We start from the raw sequence: 27,500 nt of genomic DNA, 5'->3' as shown, positions 1-27,500 counted from the left end.
CTACCTGTAAAAATGTAGTAAGTTCCCCCCCCCGCTCCTGAATTTGAACTGCATATGCTAGCTGTCAGTATTACCAATTGGACATTTAAATCCAACGTATGGCCTGTATTGAATCCTGTTGGGTGTCTGGTTTACCAACTCACATAATTTCATGAAGCAAACATGTTTGACAGAAACAAACCTACTTCAGAGGAAACTTACAAGAGGCACAAAACATAAAACTTAAAATGCGCTGACTCCTCTCAGTCTTCAAAGCGCTTTTGCGTTGGGAATAAGAGCAACATGCAATCTTAATTACCCGTCCTGTCTGTTACTGACGCGACTGAAGGAGCTAATTTCTAAAAGGAAAGAAAAAAAATGAAAATGAAAAAAATGTTGTTCATTGACAATAACATACAACCGCAAAAAATGACCCCACTGTCATTTTAATGTGGCTCAATACCTTGGTATATACTTTGGCAACTACTATTGAAAAATTGTATTTAAATACCATGGCTGCTAGTTTCTTTTATTGGAAAAGTTTTTCAAAATGTTACATTTTATACTAAATCTTACTATTTTTTTTCTTCCCAGTCATGAGTAGACTACTCAGCAGAGGGCACCAGATTCCTCTTTCTTATTCCTCCCAATTACTGTGAAAATCCCACGTTGTCAGGGAAGCTCAGAACTAAAATGAAGTTGAGTTTTAACCAAGTAAAGCATTAAATATTCAGTGTCCCAAAGTGCCTGCTGATGAAGCAGCTCTTCCTCTGATTGTTGATGAATGAGTGACACTGAGGTACTGTAGATTTTCAAACTGAAAGTTCATCGTAGCAAAGTAACTACTGCATATGTAACTTTATGAATCTTTCTAAAACTGTGTAATTTTTCATTTGACGATCAAAAATTGCCTCTAACAGCAAACAAGTCTAACAGAAACTAAACGATTTACGGCAGGGTGACAGCGCTACAGAGCACACATTTTGATGGGTCACAGATTTCGGTGCAACATCAGAAAAGCCTGTGTTAGTGAGTATCCAGCCAGGTAAAGAGTAACAGGAGATTTCTTTATATAGGAAAAAGTGTATTTTATTTTAGATGTTATCTGTTGTAGTTATGGCTGATACTGGGTCAGGGTCATCACAGGAAAAAGGAAAAAAACCTAATGAGCAAATAAAAGCTGTAATGGAAAGTGAAAGACAACGGGCAATATCCAAGTTACACTCGGCCAGCTTTCAACAGATGGAGACAATTATTCAAAACAGATCCAAATTGGCCCTTAGGTAGGCTATCTAATATATTAATTTCATTTTATAAAATAACTTTACAATGCGCAATGTGGTTGTACACCGGTAGCCAACATTAAATTGCGTCCCCCTTCCATTTAGCACCCGGGTTTTTATATTTATAAAGATAATGTAGGTAAGCCTTGTGAAACTACCTTTCTGTCATATTTGCTGAAACTGACCCCATCTTCGAGTAGAACTACATGAAGAAGGTAATTGAGTCAAAAATCTGGCTCCTCTGGCACTATCTAGAGCCTGTAGTGCAATTTGCAAAAATCCACCACTCCCAGTGACAGTGATACCTGAACGTGATACCTGGTTTAGCTCACGATACATCTGAAGTAGGCTAAGTTACTGTATGCAACAGTTGAACTACAACAATACATCTGTAATGCATTCTCTTATTGTAAAATGTTGAACTATATGACCTCCCGGTGACGCTACATAGGGTAGTCTCGCGTTGCCAGACCTTGCTGCGGGGGAGGGTCTGGCTAGTCCATACAGCATTCTGGGATGGCATTTCTTTAAACCAATCACAATCGTCTTGGGCGGTGCTAAGCGCAGGACAGAGCCACGATGTCACGGGAAGGAACTTGTTTTGGTGGAACATGTGTACGTTCAAAGGTTATTTTTTAGTTGTGCAGCAGAAAACTCAGATTGGAGATAAGCATAGTCCTCATAACTTGACTGAAGTTTAAAATTAAAACACAAAGAAAGCGGAAGGTAAAGTGACATCCAGCGGAATTTCTGGCCACACTGGGAGCAATCCTGGAAGTGTAACTTTGTGGATATAGACTATACATAATGTAATATAGCATTATAAAGAAAAGGCCTTTACGACAGCAGATACAAACACTACTGCTTGGTCCACAACGGTTGCTAGAATCAACACAAACTGAAAACAAAAATAGACCCTTTAATGAAACATTCAGCAAGAAGCTCCTTTTTTCTTCATTAGATATTCACTTTGCTATTCACTTAATCCCTCTTTGAGTTGGGCGAACTTAACTGCACATCTGTATTTAGAGAAGGATTGGAAGTAGGAAAGTTAAGTATGAGAAAAGAGAGCTGGGTGTGTGAAGACGGGTGTGTGTTTTTGTTTGTGTATATGCATGATTGCACTTTTTGCACTTATGTAAGTTAGCACACAAGCTTTGATGTGCATATAAGAGTGTGTTCCTTTCCCTGTGTGTGCGCTCTACACCTGTTTGTGATGCTGCTTAGTTCCACAATGCTGTCATATCACTTTAAATATGCCATAGGAGACACCATGCATGTTTAATACAAAATATAATACAACAGAATTCTTATGGATAATGCTCTCAGGGGAGGAGACACCATTCTAGCCCCCCAGCTCTGTAATCAATCTCCAAGGTGCATACAATTAACACTTTCATAACTCTCATCTGCTGTTGAGGAATGGAACAAGAGACAGTAGGGGACAGGCAATAGAAGTGTTTGCATTCAGTTCAAAGAAACCAATTGAATATATTAGGTAAAGAAGAAAAGGCTTAGCTGCAGTTAACAAAAGTGTAATTTTCATTTGAACTTTCAAAGAAGCTTACAGCCTGGTGTGTCATGTGCTTATTTTCTGCGTCCAGGAATAGTAGAGGTGGGGCTTGAGTACTGCCGTAGCCACAGGCAAGTTGATACTGTAACATTTATACATTATGGCAAAAAAACACGGTAAATATTTAAAGCAAGCTGAAAATTGAATCGTTAACAGCTTGGATTTATTGTATTGCTTACTGGTATCTGTCCTATGCAAGTCCACCTCAAGTTGACTGGGTTTTAGCCAGCTCCGTTGAATGCGTCATCTGTGTATCTTCCAGAGGGAGCAGATCAGATGGTGGAGGCAAAGTTGACAGGTCACAGGAAGTATGTGGGCGGCATACAGCTGTTGGTCTTGAAGTGAGAAATAGACGAGAGAAAAGCTCAAACACTCACCCATACACGTCCCTGTTCTTTCAGATATAACCACTGATCAGTCTGTAAAAGCTGTGGTCAGCTCAGACCAATTACTGTTGAAAAAGCAGGTTTCCTCACGTTGACTCGTGATGACCATGACAATATGTCTAGCAAGTATAATTTTTACATTCGTCTCGCTTAGCATATTAGCATGCTAATTTGCCAATTAGCACTAAGTAATACAGAAACAATAATAGTAGCAGACATATCTCACCTTAACTCTGGATCGTTTACATCATTTTATGCTACAAGCATTGAAATAAAGTGGATGCAATTTAAGATTATTTTCATTAATGATCAACCTCCCTGTTATTTTATTTCTTGCAGTAATTGATTAACTATTTAGTCTGTGAGACAGCAGAGAAAGCTGTAAACATGACACTGTCAAATTCTTACCTTTTAAGTTGTACAATGAAAATGCCACTTTAATCATTTTTAAGTAGCCCATCCTTTTTTGGTTTATTTGATGTGATAGAAAGCCAACAAAAACGCTTTGACTGATCTATAAAAACATGTAGGCTATTGATCTGTATTACTTATCACTTTCCTTAAACACTTTTGTCCGTGTCTGTATCCTGTAGGAATGATCACAGATATGTCCTCTCTTCCAGTGCTGTGATTGGTCATTGGTCGGGTCTGACGATACCCGGAGTCGTAAAGCATAAGTTATCGTAATGATCTCCACTGGCTGAAAGTATGAAAGTGAGCCAGCTTTGTATTACTGGAGAACTTGAGTTAAGTTCAAAGATAACTGGATAATCTAGCTTCTTGCTACAGGCTCCTGGCGAATGTGAGTCCAATATTTTTATCTTTCTTGGTACCCACCAACTCCTGAGGGAAGTATCTGGCTCTGTAGCTGATAGATGCTCTACCATGTTCACCAGCTGGTCTCTAAATGTGATTGGCAGCCATTTGGTACTTAGCAGGTAGTGTGTAATGGGTGTTAAACCCCTCTCACATACATCATCATGTCTTTCATTGTTAATGTAAAAATGTTGATTAATTTTCAATGTTTTTGCACCCCAGCAAATATGTATTCATCTCCATTGTGCTGGTAAAATGAACAAAACCGCAACTAGCTGCATGGCTTGAAAGATAAAGATCTACATTGATTTTTTTGTAAAATGGGGGAAACAATCCTTTAAGTGATGATGATCAGCATTTTTAGCACATTGTCATTCTAGAGGCAAAATGGCTCTGGCGTCGTTGACTCCGTCTCTGCACATTGATTGCTGCCAGCCTTGTTGCACAGCTTGGACTGTGTAAGTTTGTAGTCTATGTAGCAGCGGCTGACCTCAGCGGCATTACACCTCATTCCTATGTCTGTCAGGACGGTTAAGCTCGTCCCCTCCACTCCTCACTCCAGTAAATTAATCTGTTTGTTCTGATGACTCAGACGACACTGAGCCTGTTTGAACCAGTTAGTGGCCCGGTGCATCTTCCCCATCTTGTACAGCACTCAATCTCTGTGTTCTGCCTTGCCTACCTCCCTCTGTTCTGTCCCACCATCTTGTTTCTGTCATTTTCTACTCTCCCTCATTCCATCGACCCCACCCCTACTCACCCATCTACAGCAACTTTTTCCTTCCAATTCTCTGCTCTAATTCCATCTTCCCTCCCTAACCTCCTCTCATCTATCCTACCTTCCAAATTCTCCACTCTCATCACCTCACTCTCTTATTCTTCCTTCTTACAGTTATTTCCCCCTGTCTCGTTTTCTTCACTGGCTTCCTCTTTCCTTCCCTCCATGCTGCCTTCCCAATCCGCTGCTCTCGTTGCTCTAATCTCCTCTCCTCTATGTGGTCATCATTATGACAGTTTCCATCTTTCCTTAATCTGATAAGACCGGGCAGCAACTAACCAGCCAATTTATTATTCACTGCCTGTCTGCCACATTTCTTCTGCTTGTCAACACCTTCTGACACTGCAAGGTAGAAAGAGGGAAAAGTAGAAGTAGACGAGGGGAAGGTAGAAAGCATTTGACAGTCAACCCGCTGTCTAACCCCATCATTTTCTTTCCTTGCCATCTGTCCATTCATCCAGGCAGCCATCTCAGTCTAGTAAAAGGTCCATTGTGTTATGGTTAATAAATGATGAAGAAGAGGAGGACTGTGTAGCAGCACAGACAATGTGAGGCTTAATGTCTTGGAAGAGTTTGGCGCTCGGCCTAATGTGATAAACTTGTTGCTGTTTAGTGTTATTGCACTGCAAGTGCAGGTCAGCAAAGCTATTTTGGTTTCTTGTTTAAACCACTATTAATGCCTTAGTTATGTTGTCGGTTTGTATTTGTCATTAACTATTTACTGTCCTGGCTCCCAAATGGTGGAATGAGGGAGCTCATCAGGATGGCCGAAAAGCCTACACATCTTCTGCCAAAGGCTAAAAACACCTCTCGTCTGACTACACTTTGGAGAAACATGAAGAGAGAGGGAAAAAAACAAAACAAAAATATATAAATACGTATGTTCTTTATATATTCTTGAAACTGCACTTTCACATAACTCTTTGTAGTGTTGCTCATTTAAATCTAAAGCTAATGTACTTGCACTTACTACTTGTACTACTACTACTACTACTATTTTTCCTCTACAGGGTTGAAAGCACTTAATTGGAAGTTGCTTTGGATAAAAGCGTCAGCTAAATGACATGTAATGTAATGTAATGGGTACCTTAAAGATTCATTAAATTCCTTGAAGATGATTACAGTAGATATTGCTGAAGATTATTGCAGGTTGGGATAATATTTGATGAAATATCCTCAACTCAAGGTTGACTTCCTCAAATAACTTTACTGATCCCTAAACTCCTAGTAATTCCCATAATAACATTTCTTAATACATTCCTAGGAAAGAACCAAGTTATTTGGTATTATTTCTAAGTACACTAGAGAGTCAGTTAGTACACTTCCATTCAAGTTCCAGTTCCGAAATATAGCCTAAATTAGCTAAACATCCAATTCAGCATGAATGAAGAGTAAAATTTGCAATAATAAGTTAACGATTCATAAATATTTACCTGGGAATAAACGAAATTCCTCTTGAAGTCAATAGGGGGCTCAGAGGTAGAACGGATTGTCTTTCAACCAAAAGACTGAAGGTTTAATCCCCATCTCCTCCAGTCAGCACGTTAAAGTGTAAGAACACAAGAAGGTTCTGCCCGGGCGCTGTGCGTCCGCCCACTTCTAATGCTGGGTTTAATGCAGATATTGAATTTCCCTACGTTGTGCTGTACAATTTTATGTGACCAACCGGCTAAATAAGTAGTCTTAATAACCCAAAACAACAACTTGAACCAACTAAAAAGCAGTCCCAGGACTCTCTATTGTCACAGTAATAATAAAAATCAAATTACAAAGTTTATTCCAGGAAACCTGCTGTCTAGGAAAAAAGAGACAGCATTAGCTTTTTCAGAACATGCCACAAAATGACATTTGTAGCGGCCCTGCTGCAGCCACACTGTATATACATTCTCCAGTCATCCACTGTTGTGGCATCTTTTTGGTCTGATATGTTTTTTTATGGACAGCTGATGATTCCAATGCTCTTTCACTCCCAGGGTAATTCAGAGTCCTTGCCATGTCAATGATGTAGTGCCTACAACTCCTAGTACAAGTACACAAAGTACAAGTAAAGCACCCAAGTCTTCTTCTCCTGGGTTTACTATCTTTAGGGTGTAAGCGGAGATCCCACTTATTACCGCCAACCGAAGTTCTGTACTTTGGTCAGCTCTATTTGCTGAAGAAGCTGGAGTTGCTCAAACTATATGTCTGAAATGTTAGGTTGAGACAATTCTATTCCATTTTTGCAACAGCACAGAAACTAAACAAAAGGATACATTTTAGTGTAAACCCAAGAGCAATTCACTGTTGTGAATTCACACAAGTCAAGTCTTTTTTTTTTTTACTGCCTGTGGATTCTCGGACTCAGTGTTTAATGCCAATCTAACCACAAAGTACATTTACAGTTTAACGTTGTACACCATCTTATCTTCTTTAGGTTAGTTTGTGAACTACTTTCACCAAGGTCAAACTCCCTGTTCTATTCGATCTCATTTATTCACTGATTGCATTTTTTCCAATTCAAATAAGTTCAAGTCAACTGTGAGTCATAAGTCAACTTTGCAGAGCCTGATCAAAACGGCCCATTGTTCCTGCTTTTCCACTGTTTCTTTTTCAATGTGTTTGTTCAACCAAAGGCTTTCTCTCCTCTGATAGATGTGCATGTTAAACATCAGCACTACAGCAAATCATGCTCCCTTATCTCGTCTGTTCAGCCGAGGATTCAGAATTTAATCAGCGTGTCTGTGTGTTGCTGCTGTAGTGTGTATTTAAAAACCTATTTTCTCCATTTATTTATTGCCAGGCTGACACGTGGGTGTTTGGATGTGTGCTTGTGTGTGAAACGTATTATTGTTTGATATTGAGAAAGAGGATGGTGTGTGCATGTGTGTGTGTGTGTGTGTGTGTGTGATGAGAGTGAGCTCCTGCATACCTATAAATGTCTCTCATCATTCAGCTTACTCTGCAGTGCTCCTTTTTGTTACTTTCTTTGTCTATCTATCTCTCTCTGCCTCTTTTCTCTTCTTTATTTTCTTTCTCTCATCTACTCTACACCTCCTTCCATTTCTCTTGTTTTTGCTCTGCATTGATCCTCAGCGTGCAGTAGCTTTTAATGAATGCCCTGGTCTAATGGCTTTATCTTTGGCCTTGATGGCCTCAGCTCAGCCACAGCGATGGCTAGGCTGTGAAATGTTTTCTTAACTAAAGCCATGTGAGGAATTTCAATAGGTGCTGCAGTCAATGGCATCGGTGCAGCACGCCAATCTCAATAGAGGGGTGTTACATCGAGGGCAGCAAGGGGTCAAGCATGATTAACAGACTAGTGCATGTGTGTGGTGGACTACCATGATTCTCCTGGTTGTGTTGTCCTAGAAGACGTGTGGCCTGGTAGTGTATCTGTGTGATGGATTCATCAGTAGACTCAAGAGCAAAAACATGTCTGATGAAGCGTGTTTATGCCAGTGCTGACCTTTGCTGAAAGTGGTGCTTCTGCAAATGTAGTGGTGTCAGATGTACAGGGCTTTGTCCATGACCCACCTGCTAGCAAAATAATTACACACACACAAACGCCCACACACACACACACACACACACACACACACACACACACACACACACACACACACACACACACACACACACACACAGGCACCACTGTGACCATTGCAGACATGAGGAACACTGTTCCACTTTAAACTGGGGGCTATTTAGGCTCGAACCTCAGGGTAACTTTAACAACACAAACCATCTTTTTATTCTCAGTCTCCTACAGATGCCTGACTGTTCCTGGGAAATTTCCATGTAAAAAACAAGCTTTCACCACAATATAAAGTGGGACCATAAACACAAACCAACCCCAAAACTGACCAAATCTAATGGTAAGAAGTTTATGGAGAAGTGTTATCTTCTGTTTCCTGGGCATGGTCTAATTTGGTCAGTGGGAGGGGAGAATGTTCTAAGTTGTTCTAAGAATGTTCCAAAATCTCACATTAAAATCTTATTGAACCCATTCTGTCTAACATTTTTCTTCAACTTTATACTCTACTTGAACCAAGTTACACAGGATATTCATAAAGGCAATATATCTTAATGTATGTATGTATATATATACAATATTAGAGAAATTACTTTCCACAGTCAGACCGTTTGCCTGCTGAATAGCAAAGCGGAATGGATCAGTCTACTCCCCCTTATCTCCCCTCACCTCTGGCACTCTTCATCCCTCTCTATCTCTCCTTTTCACCCCCTTCCCTCCCACCTTCACCACCTCACTTTGCCTCCCCCGCCGTTTGTGAATCCTACTAATTTGTCTCTGTCACTTCCTTCTCTCCCCTTTTCTACTCTTCCTCCTCATAATTATCTCAATTTTGTTTCCTTATCTCTCACACTCTCCCATGAGTGTTTTCCTCCCCTCCTCTCACACACACACCCTTCTCTCCCTCTCCCTATACAGAACCTCTACCTCTCTGTGTCTCTGGCTTTTACTGTGCAACAGTGTGCAATCCCTCTTTCCCCACCAGACAGACAAAGAGAGCGACTGATACGAATAGGGAAAAGGGAGCAGATAGAAGCAGAGACAGAGGGAGGTAGCTACATACAGACGCACATAGAAATTGATGGAATGACTGGTGGCGGGGGTAAAACTGAGAGAGCGAGAGAGAGAGGGACGATAGAGCGAGAGGGACGATAGAGAGGAAGAGGAGGAAAGGGGAGGGTCTGCATGGTAGAGAGAGAGAGAGAGAGAGAGAAAGAGAGAGGGAGAGGGAGAGATCGAAAGAATGTAAATTAGGGAGATTCAGTGACGGCGTAGACAAAGGTAGCTTGAGAGTGCGTGCGCCCTCTATTTCATTCACGCTCCCTCTCTTTCACATGTAATCTCTTTCTCTTTTTCACTCACTCAGTCAGTTACACGGACACACGCACACACCCTCGAGCAGAGCAGCAGAGCAGGGTGGTTGTGAGGCAGCATGAGAAGTGATATCTGTACTTCTACACATACAACAGCTGGCTAATGGACTAACTTAATTACAACACACGCAAACACAGCTACTGTACGCACACTCGCTAGCACACCTTAATTATAGGCGGGCAGAACACACACAAGCTATAGCACACACAACCTGTTTACGGCCAGAAGTCAACATGGGTGTCGTGATGGGAACCTTTACCATGCAATCCAAGCAGGTAAACTACCTCAAAGGTAAGAATTTTTTTTGTGTGGAAATGATCAAAATTCTCTCGCAAACACACATTTAGGATGTTGGTGTGAGCGTGTAGTGCATGTGTGTTCACATGCATATGGCTGTCACTTGAGAGGAGCACCTGTCATGTTGCGTGTTTGTGCCTTACTGACGTAGTTGTGTATGTAGGCTCTGAATCCACAAAAAGTGCATTATGGGAAGGAGCTGAACATACAGCAATGTATAAAGTCGGCATACAAGTTTTATTCATTATTGGTTTATGATGCATTCTCCAGGTCATCTGTCATGTGGATTTAGATACAGTGTTTGTGTGTGTGTGTGTGCCGCTCTGCCATTGGGCATGTCTATAAAAGGTGATGGTATTTACCCCTGTCCGCTCTCCAAACCAACCTGCTTCCTGTCTGCCCTGCTACTGTTTGACAGGAGGATACTGGCACTGACACTTGGTGCATGCATTCTAGTGTGTGGGTTCATAGACATGAATAAGTGTGTGCAGCTTTGTCCATGGAAATATTTATGTGCACACTTCACTTGGGTAATGTAGGCATGTGTAAGTGGGGCATGGCTTTTGTGTATGTTGTGTAGCGGCTGTGGCAGCTGTGTGCGTGTAAGTGCGCAGTAAACTACTGTGGCGTAATCTATCAGCCTTTGCCCATGGTCTGTCCTGCGTCTGTTGACCTTAAACCTGATGGTTATCTCCAGCAGACACAGAGCTGCATCCCACAGACTGAAGAGACAGAAAGCAGAAGTCAGATTATTGATCACCACGCTGTCACATTCAGGAAAAGAGGAAGGAGAAAAATTCCTTATTGGAGCCTTCACCCATAGTTAGATCCTTCTAAACAGGCTGTGTTTACTGTGACAAAAACATGTAAGTGATGTAGATTATAATCTGGGAATGTTGTGTAAGGAGAATGCTTCTCAGCTGTCTGTATTTTCTGGGGTTTACCTGTCAAACACTACAGTCAGACCACACAGAGTATTCAAAATAGCTGCAAAACCACTTTAGAAAGCCAATGAATGGTTTTATATAATACAGGTATTCATAGCGTTGTGGAGCCTAAAATATGAAACCAATAGAAAATTACTAAAACAAATTGTCTTCCATCCCATTTACTAGTTATGGAAGGCAACAATGTTTACAAATCAACTGAATGTGTTTCTTAGCTTTTTAGACGGGTTAAAGCTCTCCTCCAGTTTGGGTAACTTCTAAATCAGCCACTTTGAAGTTTACACTGTAGGGTGTAAGAAAGGGGGTGGTAGATGAGTAAAATTGGGAATGAAAAATTAAGGAAAAGTTAAGGAGAGGAGGCGAGGTTGCTCCTCATGGGGCTGCAGTGTGAGTGTCAACTGAATGTGTGTGTGTGTTTCACCATCTGCTGCTGTTATGAAAAGTGTCCAAATGAAAGCAGGGCAGAATTCATTTTGCAAGGAGAGTTGGCCCATCCTTGATCACCACACAACATAGGGCAACTGAGAATCTCGAACTATTCGGGATAAAAAATATTTCTAAGATACAGTCCGACTTTTTGCAAGGCAGAGGTGTGAGATGACTATGATGACTTTTAGATGTGAAGAGACATAATCAAAAAGATTTGAATTGTGACATGACTTAACCTGGGCTTTACCCTAACCACTCCTGGCCTGGAGTGAAACATACCCTTCACCATACCTAGAGATTGGCATGGGGTACTTTCCATAAAATCATCTCTCAATGCAAATCAAACTGGCTATTAGGCTAACTTCAATAAAACCATGCCAATCTCTAGGTATGGTTAAGGGTATGGGACGATATGGGGCTATTTTGATTCCAAAGGCCAAGGGAACTTTATCAGGATGCATAGTATCCTGGATCCATGAAATAACTGGTCTACAAAAATAAAAATGATCCTGCCTCTATGGAAATTTAACATAGGCCTGTGTATACTTATGCCCCCTGTATTCTAAGGAAGAACATGTATTTATTTACAATACATTATACATTCACAAAGGAAATGGTGTCCTTAAAGGTTGGAGTTTTCCTAAGATATTAAGATCAATTTTCAAAAGATGATTTTTTTAATCCTCTATTTAGTCAACTTTAGCATGGGTTCATAAACTTATGAGCACCACTGTAATAAATGTATATCAGATAGATTTTTACTAAGGTACAGTTGGCAGTTTAGACCAGCTGACGGACAACAGATGATATCTCAGAATCACATTTAGATGTTGAGACTATGCCGTGGTCAACGTTAATAAGTGCTGTATGTTTACCAAGTGTTCATTATTTCTGTAAATTTTCTATATTAACTGTTGCTTTGTTAACAAATGAATAAGAAATGACTTCTATCTGAACTACTGTGGAGCGCACAGCATGCATTCAAACCTGTAGGAAGGGGCCTTCCCTTTGTGTGTCTGTGTGTTTATTATCTATGAACACCTCATGCTAGGTGTTTGCGTTGTTGTTAAATTAAGCCTATACGTTTCACTGTAATTACCAAAGAACATAATATCTCTGTAGTGATTACATTGTTTGAATTGAGTCAGGTCAGTTTGCGTTTGTGTTAAACAGCCCAGGGAGATGCTAATCCTATCCTGGGCACAGTGAGCAGTACTATGCAGTGAGCTCCTCCTCTCTCACCTTCTATCTTTCTTTTTCTCTCAGTCGGGTCCTGTATGTCTTCCCTTCTCCAAAGCTGAGCTGTGATTGACATAGTCTTTTCATTATACAAACTGAATTGAAAGAAAAAATATTTGACTTTGGTTGAATGTTTATTAATCCACTATTGGCTGTATAGACAGCACCACGGTAAAGGTAGGTCCGGACCTCAGTGACCTCAATATTGGGTACGGCCATCAGGGTTGGTGGTTTGATCCCCAGCGCTTTGTACAGTGCTTTGGTGTAAAAGCTCTAAACACATGTACTCCACTTAAGGCCTTTCGACTTTCGCCGCAGCCAACCTGGCACACGCCAACATGACGTAAAAATGACGTAGATCTTTCTGGTGCGCCATGATTTGAGTTTCAGAGTGACTGCAAGTCTCTCTTGTAAACTTACTGGGTTAAGATGAGTTATTTTATGGCAATGAAAGGCTTGATCCAATGAAGTACATCATTGAATCAAATAAAAGCTTTGACGTCAATGCTGCCAGTAATATTGGACCACATCAGACTGGACTAGACTATTGGACTATATCAGACTGAACAACAAAATGGAAGGTGAGGAATTGTTGTGCTCTGATTTTCACTGAGACCTGGTTAAATGACACAGTCACAGAGATTGCATGGGGGGGCTAACTACTTTCCGTGCAGATAGAAATGGTACCGTCAGTGGCAAATCTAAGGGCGGTGGGGTTCGCATCTAAATCAACAACATGAACACGCATGAACACAGATGAGATTCACTCTTATTGTTCCCTGAACATCAAGCTCCTAACAGTTAAATGTTGCACCTTCTATCTTCCAAGGGAGTTATCTGCCATAATCATCACTGCTGTCTACAAACCTCCCGATGCAGATACTAAAGCAGCCCTAAAAATTCTGTCTCATTCCACAAATAAGCTTGTCACTTAAATGAAGTTCTTTGAGAGACTAGTAAAGGACCACATCTCATCTGCCCTCCCGCTTCACTGGACCCATTTCCATTTGCCTACCGCCCACACCGCTCTACTGGGGATGCCATATCCACTAAACTGCACTTTAGCCTGGAACACCTGGAGAAGAACTCTCTTGTGCGGATGCTGTTTGGTGATTTCAACTCAGCATTCACCACCATAATCCCTCAGCATCTGGTCAACAAGTTGGGCTCAGACGCACTGGGCAAAAGTTCTCCTTTGTGTAAGTGGATACTGGATTTTCTCACAGACAGGCCTCCGTTTGTGTGGGTAGGGAACAACACAATAACCATCGTCTCACTGAGCACTGGCTCCCCGCGGGGATGTGTTCTCAGCCCTTTTCTCTTCACACTAATGACTCATGACTGTTGTGCAAAGTCAAGCACCAATCACATCATAAAGTACGCAAACAACACGACAGAGGTGAGTCTTATCCAGGACGGAGATGAGAGGGCATATAGGGATGAGGTGAGACTTTTTGCAGACTGGTGCAGGACAAATAACTTAGCCTTGATCGTTGAGAAGATCAAGGAGATGGTGGTTGACTTCAGGAGAAATTCACCAGTGCACGCCCCAATCGACATCAATGGGACGGCTGTGGAGATAGTAAAACACACAAAGTTCCTGGGGGTTCACGTGGCTGACAACCTGTCCTGGGACCTGCACACCTCCTCCCTTATCAAAAAGGCACACCAGCATCTACACTTCTTGCAGCGGTTGAAGAGGGCGCACCTCAGTCCATCCATCTTGACTTTCTACAGGGGCACCATTGAAAGTGTTCTGACCAGCAACATTTCTCTCGGATTTGGTATCTGTAAAGCTACAGAGAGAAAGGCGCTGAGCATAGTGGTGAGGATGGCTAAGCGGAGTATTGGGACTGCTCTGTCAACCATTCAGGAGCTGGCCCTAAAAAGATGCCTGTCAAAAGCAAAGGACATCATCAAGGATCCCAATCACCCAAGCCACAGACTGTTTTCCCACCTCCCCTCTGGCAGGAGGTACTGCAGTCTAAGAACAAGGACTGCAAGGTTAAAAACAGCTTCTTCCCCACTGCTGTCAAAATATTGAACACTAAAACCCACTAAAACAGACCAACCTGAATACTATTCATGTACATAATTATCTGTTTGAATGCACCTTAGTATCTGTTCTGACTGCACCCTATTCTCAACTGCACTATTTTAAATATATATATACTGTATATATCTAGATAATTATATTTTTCTTTTATTTCAGACTTTGTATATTTATATTTAATACTCCACATGCTCTGCACACCCATACATTTTTTAATTTTTTTATTTATATAGCTAATGTCTAGATTTTCTATGGTGTTTTTAATTGTTTCTGTGCTATATTTTTTAAGCTGTGAACTTTGCACATAATTTCCTACTACAATGTACTGTGGAATGACAATAAAGAAATCTTAAATCTTGAATCTTGAGTTCTGCCATTGTTTATCTTTTTCTTCTTCTTCTAGTCTGTAGAAATAGCAAATTAGATAGCCTTTCCTCATTAGCACAACATTTGCTCAGGATAAGTCTGCAATTAGTGTTGCAACCACCACTCGCGAGTATAAACAGTTACGGTACTCCCATGACATCACATTGGCGCATGACATGTCAACTGTGACGAGTATACTGGACGCTATTTGGGGCCATTTATAGTGCTGAAGCAGGTGTTTTTGTTTTTAGTGTTAGGACTAAAGGAAGCTGATGCTGTGGCCTACATAAAGTCACAGATTTTCCACAAGATAAGCTAGATGTAGAGATATTAGCCAGAGTCCTGACCAGCTCATATGGCTATAGGTCAACGTTAAAGAATGCACAGGATCTGTATCTGTTGTCACCTGGGACAAAAATAAATATATAGAATGTCACTGTGCACAAACTATATCTCAGCGGGTGTGTTATACACTACAAAACCTGCAGCTCGTCGACACATTCATCTCCCTGCCATTCGCTCCATTTGTTTTTGCCTCTACACTTTCATTCCTGTGTAGCTACTGTTTTACTCCGTCAAGTGAATTTTCACCCTTCTCTCTCTTTGTCTTGCTCGCTCTCACCTCATTTCACCTCATTTTGTCTTTTATGTTTTCCTCCTCTTTAAGTTTTTCTCTTCTATTCCCTGAGCCGCTCTATCTTCTTGATCTATGGCTATTCCTCTGTCTTTGCTGTTTTTCTCAGGGTTTCTGTCTCTTTCTGTGTGTCTCTTTCACTCTCCAGAACCCTCACATCTCTTTGTGTTCTGTTGTGTTGTTTTTAAATTTAAATGAGTACATCATTCAGCAATACAACAATACAGGCATATTGCAATCATAAAAGAGTAGAAAAAATAAAAAAATAATATTAAAAAAATAAATTAAATTAAATTAAAAAGGTCTAGAGGCGACTATGTCTATGTATGTGCTAATCCATTGGGATTTAGTCATTGTATGTTTAGGTTTCCAGCTTAAAGTCAACATCTTCTTGGCAGCATTTATGCCTGTTAAGAGCATACATATTTTCCAACATGTCATCTTTAGTGAGGAGGTTTCATTCAAGAGCAGCACAGCGGGAGAACATGGTACAGTGACAGCCAGTACATTAGACAAAGTAGCACAGACCTCACTCCAATAAAGCCTCACATCCTTACATTCCTAATACATATGCATGCATGAGCCTATGAGTCCATCTAAGCACAGTGTGCCGATTGGAGATGTTAAACGTTTCATGAGAAAGTTTCTCCTAGGAGTGAGGTAAGTCCTGTGGAGATAATTGAAATGGATCTGTTGATGGTCTGGGTTTTTAGAAGCAAAGACAATCGTGGACCAAATCTTATCCCAGTCCAGTGAATCCCTTTCGCTGTAGACTTCCAGATTGCTAGCCCAAACACGGTAAATAGGGAGGGTTTTATGATCCGGCATCCCGGATAAGTGAATATGTTCCGGAGACCAAACCTCTTTTTTGGCTTCTGTTGTACAGAATGGAATGCAAAGAGAGAACCCTATGGTACTCCATATGCTTTCATACATGATTGTAGTTGAAAGTACAGAAATAAAGATGTTCCAGGCAATTGGTAAGACAGTTTAAGATCATTAAAGTCAAAAAGCCTGTACTTGTTTTATACATCATGTATCATGTATAGCCCTAGAGCTCTATTCCGGGGAGGAGAATGAGACCCCCCCAATGAGTAGGGAATAGTTGTTGAAGAGTGGACTATTCAGGTGCCATTTACATTTACTCTTAGATTCCTTCTCAGCAATAAGCCATGTTGATAAGAGGAAACTCATTATGGGACCAAGCTGCAGCTTAGCTTGTTTCAAAAGGACTGCAGAGTAAATCAGATCCTCCAGTCTCTTTGGGGATGCTAGGTTCTGTTCTTTAGGTTTCCAACAAGAATAATAATTGGGATTAATCCAATCTGTGAGTGGTCTCAATTTAAATGATTAAATAAAAATGTTTAAAGTTAGGCACAGAAAGACCACCCTCTTTTTTTATGTCACTGTAGTGTTGTCAACTTCACACGTGGCCATTTTCCCTCCCCCGCAAAAGAGACTGGACCCTCTTCCAGGTGGTAAGGGCAACATTGAACATCCATTTTAACAATTGACACATGTGCTTGTAATGATTTTGGCAAGCAAGACCATCTATTGAGATCCGCCTCAATTTTATCATTGACGCCCAGAAAATTCTATTGGCAAAATTACCTAATGAAGGAAAAATTTCCAAATTTAGTGCTGACCTTATTAATACAACTATCAAGGCGGCATTCATGTCATTTAAAAAGACGCCAACTTAAACAGCTTTATAAACCATGGCTAAAAGGTATTGCCCCATTTCTTCCAAAAAAAGGTGAAATACAACCTTTGGGGAATTCCATCCCATCCCGGAGACTTGCCTTTTTTTATTCCAGCTATAGCACCTCTTAACTCAGTCAGAGTGATTGGTTCCCCAAGGCATATCCCCAAGGCGCATCATCATGCCTAAGCTTAGGGAGCTCTAAATCTTGTAAAAAGGTGTCACATTTAGTTTTATCCAATGACACTTTAGATTTGTATAGGTCTGCATAAAAATTTTGGAAAGCAGTATTGATTTCTTTGGGAGCAGTCAGCAATTTTTGGTCTGAGCTGAAAGCTGTAATGTTGGAGTATTTTTCACATTTTTGCTGAGTAAGAGAGAGCAGGTGACTTGGCCTCAAGCCATTAAAATAATAATTCCTTCTAGTCCTATGAATTTAAAATTCAGCTCATCATCTCAAAATGTTGTTCAACTTCATTCTGACTGCGTTAATTTTCTTTTTACTGTCCTCTGAGGCGCCATCCACCTACTGAGCCTGTTCTAGCCTTTGTAATTGATTTTCAAGTGAATTAATTTTGCCTAGCCTTGTTCGATTAAGGTAAGAAGCGAAGGAAGTAGTTGTATTTCTCACAAATCCTTTAATTGCGCCCCACAAGACTCGAGGATCCTCTAATGAGTTAGCATTCTCTGAGATAAATGTTTTAAAGGTATTTCTGAAACACTCGTTGTTTTTAAGTAATGTGTTGTTAAAGTGCCATCTTGTTGCCTTAATTAGAGTCTTGGCAAGTGTGAGCCGTGATGTGATAACACAATGGTCAGATAAAGAGTTAGGATAAATCACAGCTGAAGGAATTTCAGAGTATAACGTTGCAGAAGGCAGGAAACAATCTACCCTTGAATGGGATTTGTGTCTGTACGAATAAAAAATATAGTGTCTTGAAGAAGGGTTTCCAGCTCTAAATAGAACAGTAAGACTGAACTAAACCTTGGCGGGCAACTGTCGAAGGAGGAATATTTTGAGATGGTGCACTAGATCAATCGAGTAACGAATCCAAGAAGCGTTCATGTCGGCGCTAATAATGTGTGAGTTTTTGAACAGAAGATAGCCTTGCCCTCCTCTAAGATCCTTCCAACTGCTTTAATGTAAAGTTTTGGTTTGGGGCTGGCAGAATATATGTAAATGTGTTTGTGAGTGTACATGAATGTGTATGTGGGTCTTCTGGAGAACAAGTATGGTTCGTTCTATATTTTCATCTGCTGCAGGGCTAAATAGCTAAGAGGAGCCCTGTTTCTTTAATATGCTTTACAGCCCCCCCCCCCCCCCCCCCCCCCCCCCCCCCCCCCCCCCTCATCCATGCACATCAAAAGAAGTGCGCTAAAAGGGCAAATTAGGACAGAAAAAGAGCTTTATTAGTCACATGGCAACATAAATGTATTTCTGGTAAATCCCATCCCGGAAGCATGTGTGTGTAAGTGTGTGACTTAGTATGAGTGTGTAAGGATAGATATTACAACCTCATATCTCATATTTCTTGACAATCTGGTCTAAACTAGATTTTTGCAGAAAGTATCATTTCCATTTAAAAAATCCGTCTGTCATTTAAGATCCTCTGTCAGCGTTTGTTTTTTTACTGTTGCAAATTAAACCCACGTTGGAGCAGTTTATTAAATAAAGAAATCTATATAAATAAAGATAGGCATACTTTATTCGCTAAATGTTTGTAGGCAAATGCTTTGTTCATCAAAGATAAACAACATTTTCAATGCAATTTATCTCCATAGACAGCTCAGCCCTCTGCTTGCCTTCAGGCCTGTGTAAGACTGGAGCCAGTGAGAGAAATGCATTTGATGAATATAGATAGCTACTCAGCTCCGGCTATATGGTCAGGCCTATATGCAGAGTTATGACAGCAGTGACGCACATCTTGAACAAAATTAACGTGACAGCTGAAAAAAGACTCTGTTGAACTGTAGATGCCAAAGTAGCATTTTACACCACATACACTATGACAAACTGAAAGTTTAGATTCAAATCAAAACAGTTCTCTTTTTGACATTTACTGGACATTAAAGGTGCACTATAAGTTCCTGCATGGTTTCAGCGTGATTTGATTTTTGCCTTCCCCCCTCTCACACTGTGAAAAGCCTGGTCTCGGGAGACAACACAGGGGTCATAAACGTCAAACACTTGAGGCACAGGCAGTGCACCAAAATACAAACCATTAACCCCACTAACCACTCCAGCCAATCACCGAAAAGATGGTCTTGAGAGGTGGTGTGGGTTATTGACAGTTAGTCAATTAGTCATGACAGTTAAAGGTCTTATCACATTCTGCTTTTTGGATGCTTTTAACTTTGTGGTCCCCTAAGACTGTATCAGAAGTCTCTTTCCTGAAATTCAGCCTTGGTGGAGAATTACAGACACCAGAGCCAGTCCCACAATGAGCTTTCCTTAGTATGTGCCATTTCTTTGTCTGTAACCATTGAGGAGGAGAGGGGGGGGGGCAAGGTGGAGACTTTGCTCATTAGAAAGCTGTCTCTCTCTTTCCTTTGGACTGGCCAAATTCTCTGGACGGGCAAAGCAGAGAAGGATACCCAGGGCTCGGTTTACACTTATTGCTATTTCTAGCTACTGGTGGACCATAGACAGGCTGAGGGAAAGCATATTAATGTTAAATAACCTCATAAAGTTGGTAAGAAACATGGGGGGGAAGGGAGAGCTTTATTCCAATCCATTGAATAAAACTAAAACAAAAACACTCCAAACACTTCTTCAGACTCACTTTTGCTTCTCATTGGAAAGACACGTTATGTTGTTTTTAATTTTATTTAGCTTGCATTCCCATACCATCCTGTACAGTGTCTGTGTAATATAAAAATGAGGGGGTAAAGGTTATGCAACACAACAAATTAGTAATTTATATCTACATGTTCATTACACTAATTAAGCTCTACAGAAACACTTTTTATAACCTTTAGTTAAAAAACCTTTTAACCTTTTTTTTTTTCTTTTTTTTTATTGTTACCAAGCAAGCTATTACAAAGGGGATCACATGTCACCAACAATCTATACCTCTGAGTTTGGTTTGTGACCGCTGAGAAATACAAATCTGTTGCTGTGTGAAGGAAGGACAGAGGAAAGATGAACAGCTTCAATTATCTGCTAGATACAGAAAAACTGAAGTAAATGTGTGAGAAGAAATAAGCAATAGGCCATTTATCATCTCTGACATTCAAACTGTGTGTGTGTGTGTGTGTTTGTGTGTGTGTGGTTTTTTTGCTGTAAATAATGTTGATATATCCCTGTGCCCTTACAAGCATCAGGTCAGTGACTCATGGTTCACAGTTGTGTCATGCACTTGATAGATAGATTCAACTCTACATGTGTTAAAACAAAGCAACAAATAAATACAAAATTCGCAAGTTTACAATTTAATACTTTTTTCTTTACAATTGTTGCACTGTAGGGGTGCCGCTAACTTACTATTTGGGCAATTATGTTAGTTTTCAATAATCTTCCCTAATACATGATATCTGACAATTTAAGGGTCATACATTTGCTCTGTAGAAATTCCTTAATGTTTGATGTTGTCATTAATTTAATGAACATTGTGAACATTTTAAATTTGATCTTTTTATTATTATTATTATTATTATATTATTATTATTATTATTATTATTATTATTATTATTATTATTATTATAACCTCCTAGAGGCCAAGGTTGCATATTTAAATTGTTTGACTACCTGACCATTTATTTACTATCAGATTTGGCAAAAATTGTTCTAAATCTTCTCATTTAAGATGCACGTTGATTGACTAATGGATTTATCAATTCATATTTTAACCCTACCCAATACATACTGTTGGAACTCAGCCTCTTTAGTGACTTTAGTCACTTTGAGCTCTTTATGTTGCTCTTTTAATCCTGCAGGAAAGAAATCTCTTTTTGTCCCATGTCAAATTAGTTATCTATGAGTCAAAAAACATCAACTGAAACACAACTAGTCAGATTTCCCACTCAGAAAATCAAGAGAACCAAACTAACCCTGATGCTCGGCCTATCAACAGTAGTGGTAGCTGTATGAATATACTGTTTCTAGCACTTCTGTATTATTTTTGTCACGTTGCTACAGTGTTTGCATGTGCTCAATACCACTGTATGCATTGTTATCAACTGGTATTGCAATGGCTACACTAGCTACAGTCCCTCTACCCACGTTTTTCCGACTTGTAACTGGAACGTGATCAACTCGGGTGTTACGTCATCCCCAGGTCCGACCTCGAGGTAAATGAAACGCAGCATGATGGCGGAACAGAAACTGCTTTGAATGGGAAGACTGCTATTCCCTTTACCCAGTCTTTCTCTGTCTGTGTCTCTTTAGTTTCTCTAATTGATTCCCTTTTTAATCACTCCTTATCTCCTTTCCATACTTTATCTCCTGCTTTTTCTCACTTAACATTATTTCTGCTCTTCACACCCATCACCATTTCTTCCATTTATCTATGCTCTCCACCACTCTTTTCCCCCTCACCCTAGATATTGACAGATCAATAACGGAGGCTCCTTTAATTATTCCCTTTTTCATAATGTGATGGAAGCTGGCAAGAAGCTCAGCAAGCATCCACTAATAAAGATACAAACGAGCGCCTGTGTGATAAGTAATTTGGACAACACTAGATATTAGTATTGATTTTCCCAATAGATATGCTCTTTCCTGTCCAAAGCCACGCTGCCCCTGATGAGGAATTACGAAAGCCTGGTGTGCCAACAAGACAGTGTCATGATAGATTCATAATCTATAATTTTTAGCATAAATCTTTTAGGAGGAAAAGTTGGACTTTTTATAAGGCAGGCCTGCAAGGAAGTTGGTCTGAATGTGCTGCTTTGAAGGCCTGAAGCTTCCATCCGGCACTTTGATCTTAATAAAAGCTGGCAACCCATTATTTTCCCCTCATTCTCTTTGTTCTTTCATCCCCTTCTCTGGAAATGTAGTGTTTGCATGTCTCAATCGTTGTCTTTTCTGCCTTTTCATTTCTGCGATTCCATTCGCCCACTCTCCTAGCTCTTGTTACCCACTTCTTTCTCTTTTGTTTGCTCTCTGCATCGCACTCTAATCTCCAGCTGGAAGCTTTTCTTGGTGTGTTTTCCTCATTGCCAAATATGTTTCCATCTGCTTTTTTCCTTCCCGCTGTCCTACCTGTTCTGTCTCTTATCCTCCCTTTCCCCAAAAGTGTGACAGGGGTCTTGTAAAACAGTCTGCAGCCTGTCCCTCATGCCTGCAGGGAAACACCAGGCAATTCAGCAGCAATGTTGTACACAAAAAACCAACACACCTGCATACACACGCACACACACACACACACACAAACACACACACACACTCACTCACTCACTCACTCACTCACTCACTCACTCACTCACTCACTCACTCACTCACTCACTCACTCACTCACCCCAACCTCTGGCTCTCTTTATCTGCTCTACATACATCCTTTAAAATATATAATAGAAAGAGAAACATTTCCATCAGTGTGTTGAAACAGGCCTGTTAGAGACCAGAGGGAGATAGAGGGTGATGGAGATTTTGAGATTGGAACAAGCCGGTAACTCTGTTTGAAACTACAAGAACACTAGGCTGATATGTTCGCAGAGATGTATAGGGAGAGATGGGCTGATAAAGGTGTGCTGGTGTTGGCTGTATGCCTGGAGACAAATTTAAGATAAGAAAGGGGAGAGAGATGGATAGATATGGTTTAAGGCTAAAGATGAAATGGAGTTCAGTGAAGACAGGAAATATTTACTTTGACAGCCTGTAAATTCCTATATGCACAAAACAGGCAGGGCCTCAGCAGAGAGGATGAGCTGTGTGTGTGTAGCAGGAAATGGTCATGCTCCATGGTTCTGTACGCTGATGCCACTTGATTCCACCTCATCCTATTATCAGTTATTCTTTCTGTCCACGGCTGGTGAATGTGAAGTATATGTGCGTACATATGTGTCCTCCATGTGTGTGTAAGCACGTGTGTGTGTAGGCAGGGTGAAATTCGTACTCCCTGCTGCTGTCCATTCTGTCTCTGTCACTGTGGTGCAAAAAAAACACACACATCCGAGCATTCATGAGCAGATTTTCACAGAAGCAGATTGCTATTTTTTTTTACTTGCCAACCTAAATATTTCCAGCTAAATCTTCCCATATGGCTTCCAAACAATCACGCCTCGTTCATTATTCACCATCAGCAGACAAAAAGTGGCCGATATTTCAAGCAGTTGCCACATTTGCAGAACCATTATTACGGATGGCTGGCTTGATGGAAAAGTATGTCAATTCTCCAAATCAACTATGACAAATTTAGGTGTAAAACCTAACATATGCATCATTTGAAGACGTATTTGCAACTCTATAGACATGTTTTGCTCAGTTATTGGCAAAAATAAGATTTGAAATGTTTTCACCCTTGAAGCTAACTGTAACTTTATTCATCATAGTTGACAGTGACATTTTTACATTTCCTCAAGCTAGTGACTTTCATTTTGGAAAGCTTGTGTCATCAGCCAGTGATGAGTGGATGAGAGCTGAGTATCCAGCACTCTCTTAGCTTCCCATCGTGTTTGATGATGACGCTTGCTCCAGGGATGGGGTGGGAGCGGGGAGGGGTTCAGCGACCTTGCCGCTGGTGCCACTTCTCGTGGGTGTTGAGTCCAATTCTTGAGCGGCATGCTTGTCCCCAGATGGAGCAGGGGAAACCAGATGCCAGGGGGGTACCAGCCACCCGCTGGTGTCTCTTGATGCGCCTCTCAGATCATCGGTCTTTGTTTTTTTGGTGTATTTGAGAGTGTGCAGTGCCACAGGTGACTTGCCAAGCTGTGTGAGGGGGATGGTTGCTCGCTTTAGGAGGTCCCTGGTGTGGTCCTTAAAGTGTCACTTTTGCCCTCCAGCGGAGCGCTTTGCTCCCATTGGTTGACTATAGAGGACTTAAAGCAGGCGGTGTTCAAGCATGTGTTTGATGGCATATGTTGGTGTGTATGGCCCTATCCAGCGCAGATGTTTTGGAGCCACAGCTGTTTCCATACAGATATAGTCAGTGTGGCTGAGGATGTCTGTATAGGGGATTCAATCTTCCCAGGATAAACTTAGGATCTTCTGTAGACAGCGGATTTGGAAGGCCTCTAGGTTGATGAGGTGTGGGTGGTATGAGGTCTATGACTTTGGTCCACTGTTTTAAGTGGAACACCGTTTATGTGAAAACTGTTGGATGTCGGGGCGGGGCGCGGTGAGATGGGACATGACCTTGTTTTTTTTAATGTTGACTTGTAGGCCAAAGGATTGGTACAGACAAGATATTGTCTTAAGTTCATGCTGCATACAGTCTGGACTGTCAGCTAAGGCGGCACAGTCATCCGACTACTGAAGCTCACAGATTTGGCGGGTCTTTATCTTTGTGCTGGCCTGGAGCCGACAAATGTTGAAAAGGCTTTCGTCAAGTTGGTGTTCCACATGGACACCGTCTACCTTGAAAATCTCTGACTGGAGTTTTTCCTTGAGCACTCTGGCTTGCATCCCATCATGCAGCTGCTATGAGATGTAGAGAAACGTGGGGGGTCCTCTTTGTTTGGAGAGGTACTTCCAGAGCAGCTCAAGGTTGATGGAGTCAAAAGCTTTGCTGAGATCCATGAAGGCTATGTAAAGGTCTTTGTGTTGCCCTTGGCTCTTCTCCATCAGCTGCCTCAAGACAAAAACCATTTCAGTTGTGGATCTCGTCTTACGGAAACAACACTGCGTTTCCGGAAGCACAGCTTCTGAGATGTGCTCAACCAATCTGCTGAGTATGATCTTGGCCCGGACTTTCCCTGGAAAGGAGCAATATTCCGCGGCTGTTGCTGCAGACTGCTCTGTCTCCTTTCTGTTTGTAAGTGACCACAATGTTTGAATCCTTCCAATCCTGTGGTAGGGTCCCATGTTCCCAGATGTTTTGGATCCGGAGGTGCAGGCAACGCGTGAGGATGTATCCTCCTTGTTTGAAAACCTCTGCAGGGATTCCATCAGGTCCAGCGCTTTTGTTGTTCTTCAACCCTGCAGGAAGCTTGCACATAGTGGGCGATTAAGGTGAGGGTGTGGGTGCGCAGACCTCTTAACTTCTACCGTATGACCTCCAGGGGCATGAGAGAACCCATGACAACCTTTGTCTGGCAGGAGCTGCAGGGGTTGGACTCCGCCTGTGCTTGTCCACAGGTGCAGGTTTGTCTTCAGGGTTTGCGCCCCCCAGCCTCTGTACCCTCCTGTGTTAACCCATGTGGTTGTGGGGTTGTCTTCTTCCTCCTTTCCAGCTGATGTGGTGGTTCTAACACCACCATCTTCCGACTTTGTCGCCGTTGGGGTCTTCACTTTTTGTCCATAGCTGGGACAGTGGTTGACGGGCATCAGGGCGTTTCCACTCACCGATGAGTCTGCATGCCGCGTCTCTGGTGCCCACTGCTGCTCCTAGAGCCTGTACAACTTAGTCTCGAACCCAAAGGGACCAGTTACCATGTGTGCCATGGGGAGGCGTTTATGACATCTCGTGGAGAGGTTATGTACAGGCTGAGGAGACTTACATAATCTGGTCTTCTTTTCGCCCCTGAAAACAGTGGGCTATTTGGTGTGTGTGTGTGTGTGTGTGTGTGTGTGTACACAGATTATAAAATCCAACCAAACATTGTATAAGGAAGTTAAAATTTCTATCACAACTAGCAACTAGCTTAAAATGTGTCTCTCCCAGTACTGCATTGATAATTATGATCCTGTAATTTAGTTATCTCAGTGGCAACTTTATTAGGCATTATAAAGTAGACTTTCTAGCAGAGCAGTTGTATTGTGTTGCATTACATTGTACTGGTTCACCTAATAAAGTGGCCATAGAGTGTAACAATATATCATTTTGAAAGAGACCAGTCCGGATTTACTCTTGATGCTTAAGAGGATTTGTCTGTTGCTACTTTGGTACATTTACTTAGTTATGCAGGAATTCTACTTGTAATAGTGTGGTATTGCTACTTTTACTTCAAAGTGAAAAAAATCTGGGCCCTTCTTCAACCTCCTGGTTATGTGTTTTGTATGTGCAGCCTGTTGTACAAGCACATCACCTGTTTTCATCCTTAACTGTCTTCGAATTTGGTTTTACTTTCATTATGTGGGACTGTACACCATGTTTGTTTCGATTGGGCTTTAATTAAAATGTTATTTAATCTGTGTGTGCGTGCAGTTCTCACAGGCAAGAGCACACCCCTGCAGTATAATCTGACACGTGTCATGATCCTTCAATTTCTCCCCTTTTAAATATCTCATTCTTTTCATGTCTTGCCTTTTCCTGCTTTTAATCTCTCTCTCTTCTTACATCCTTGACTTTAAGCCTTTTCCCTCCGTTCTGCTCTCCTGCTGCCTGCCTACCCATCCCTTTTCGTTCCTTTCTTCTTGTCCTGGGAGCCAATCTGCCATCACTCACACACACACTCTGTCCATTTATCCCTGTTAATGTGTGTGTGTTTCTGTGTGTGTGTGTGTATGTGTGTGGGGGGGGGGGGCATATATAGGGGTATTATGGATGGATGAACAGGAGTGATGGATTGAATGAATGAAGGTGTTGATGCATTGAAGTGGCCTTTTCATGAACAAACCATGATGATGAGGACCCTTCATAATTTTTTTCTCATCCCATGTTTTCCCTTAACTCCATATTTCATATTTACCTCTCAGATAAATATTTCAGGCTGTATATATTTGCATATTTGTCCTCCATCAGAGAGAAACAGATGTGATTAGGTGTGAAATGTAACAAGGCATGTTTGTTGTTTTTCTCAGAGTGACTCCCAGAGTGTTCTCAAATCAATGGGTACACTCATATTAATTTATAATTTAGTGAATCAAGATCCCAGTGATTTCATATGAATCACTGATGCTCTGCTTGGCTTTTGGCTTGCGTGTGTAGATGGGAGGGAGCTAGAGAGAGTGAGAAAGAGGGAGGGAAGCTACAACCTCTAATGAAAAACAAGGAAATTGGAGGGAGGAAGATAGAGAGTGGGAGAGTGTGGGGAAAAAAAGAGGAGAGAGAGAGAAAAAGAGAGGAGGAGCGCTGTGAGATGGAGTGCAAAAG

The 27,500-nt window shown here is 41.2% G+C and overlaps 1 protein-coding gene and 1 long non-coding RNA gene across 5 annotated transcripts in view; one reads left to right on the top strand and one right to left on the bottom strand.

The window, feature by feature from the left end:
- Positions 1–1,058, bottom strand: part of LOC117951474 — an 18,092-nt gene extending 17,034 nt beyond the window's left edge. Inside the window, exon 1 of the long non-coding RNA XR_004658192.1 lies at positions 925–1,058. This is a non-coding gene — a long non-coding RNA (uncharacterized LOC117951474). The remainder of the gene's footprint in view (positions 1–924) is intronic.
- LOC117951467 (Kv channel-interacting protein 1-like) overlaps positions 1–27,500 on the top strand; it is a 43,791-nt gene that overhangs the window by 3,660 nt on the left and 12,631 nt on the right. Inside the window, exons 1-2 of one of the 4 annotated variants that reach the window (XM_034883179.1) lie at positions 8,377–8,439; positions 9,838–9,991. The exons of 2 other annotated variants lie outside the window; for them this stretch is intronic. In XM_034883179.1, coding sequence (XP_034739070.1) covers positions 9,934–9,991 — 58 coding nt within the window. In that variant the 5' untranslated portion in view covers positions 8,377–8,439; positions 9,838–9,933. Of the gene's footprint in view, positions 1–8,376; positions 8,440–9,339; positions 9,992–27,500 lie in introns of those variants that run through there. One more of the 4 variants, XM_034883180.1, reaches the window with a different exon arrangement.

Source organism: Etheostoma cragini, chromosome 10 (assembly GCF_013103735.1).
Source record: "Etheostoma cragini isolate CJK2018 chromosome 10, CSU_Ecrag_1.0, whole genome shotgun sequence".
NCBI lineage: Eukaryota > Metazoa > Chordata > Actinopteri > Perciformes > Percidae > Etheostoma > Etheostoma cragini.
The sequence above is the reverse complement of the archived record's forward strand: the minus strand, read 5'-3'. Positions and strand labels throughout refer to the sequence as shown.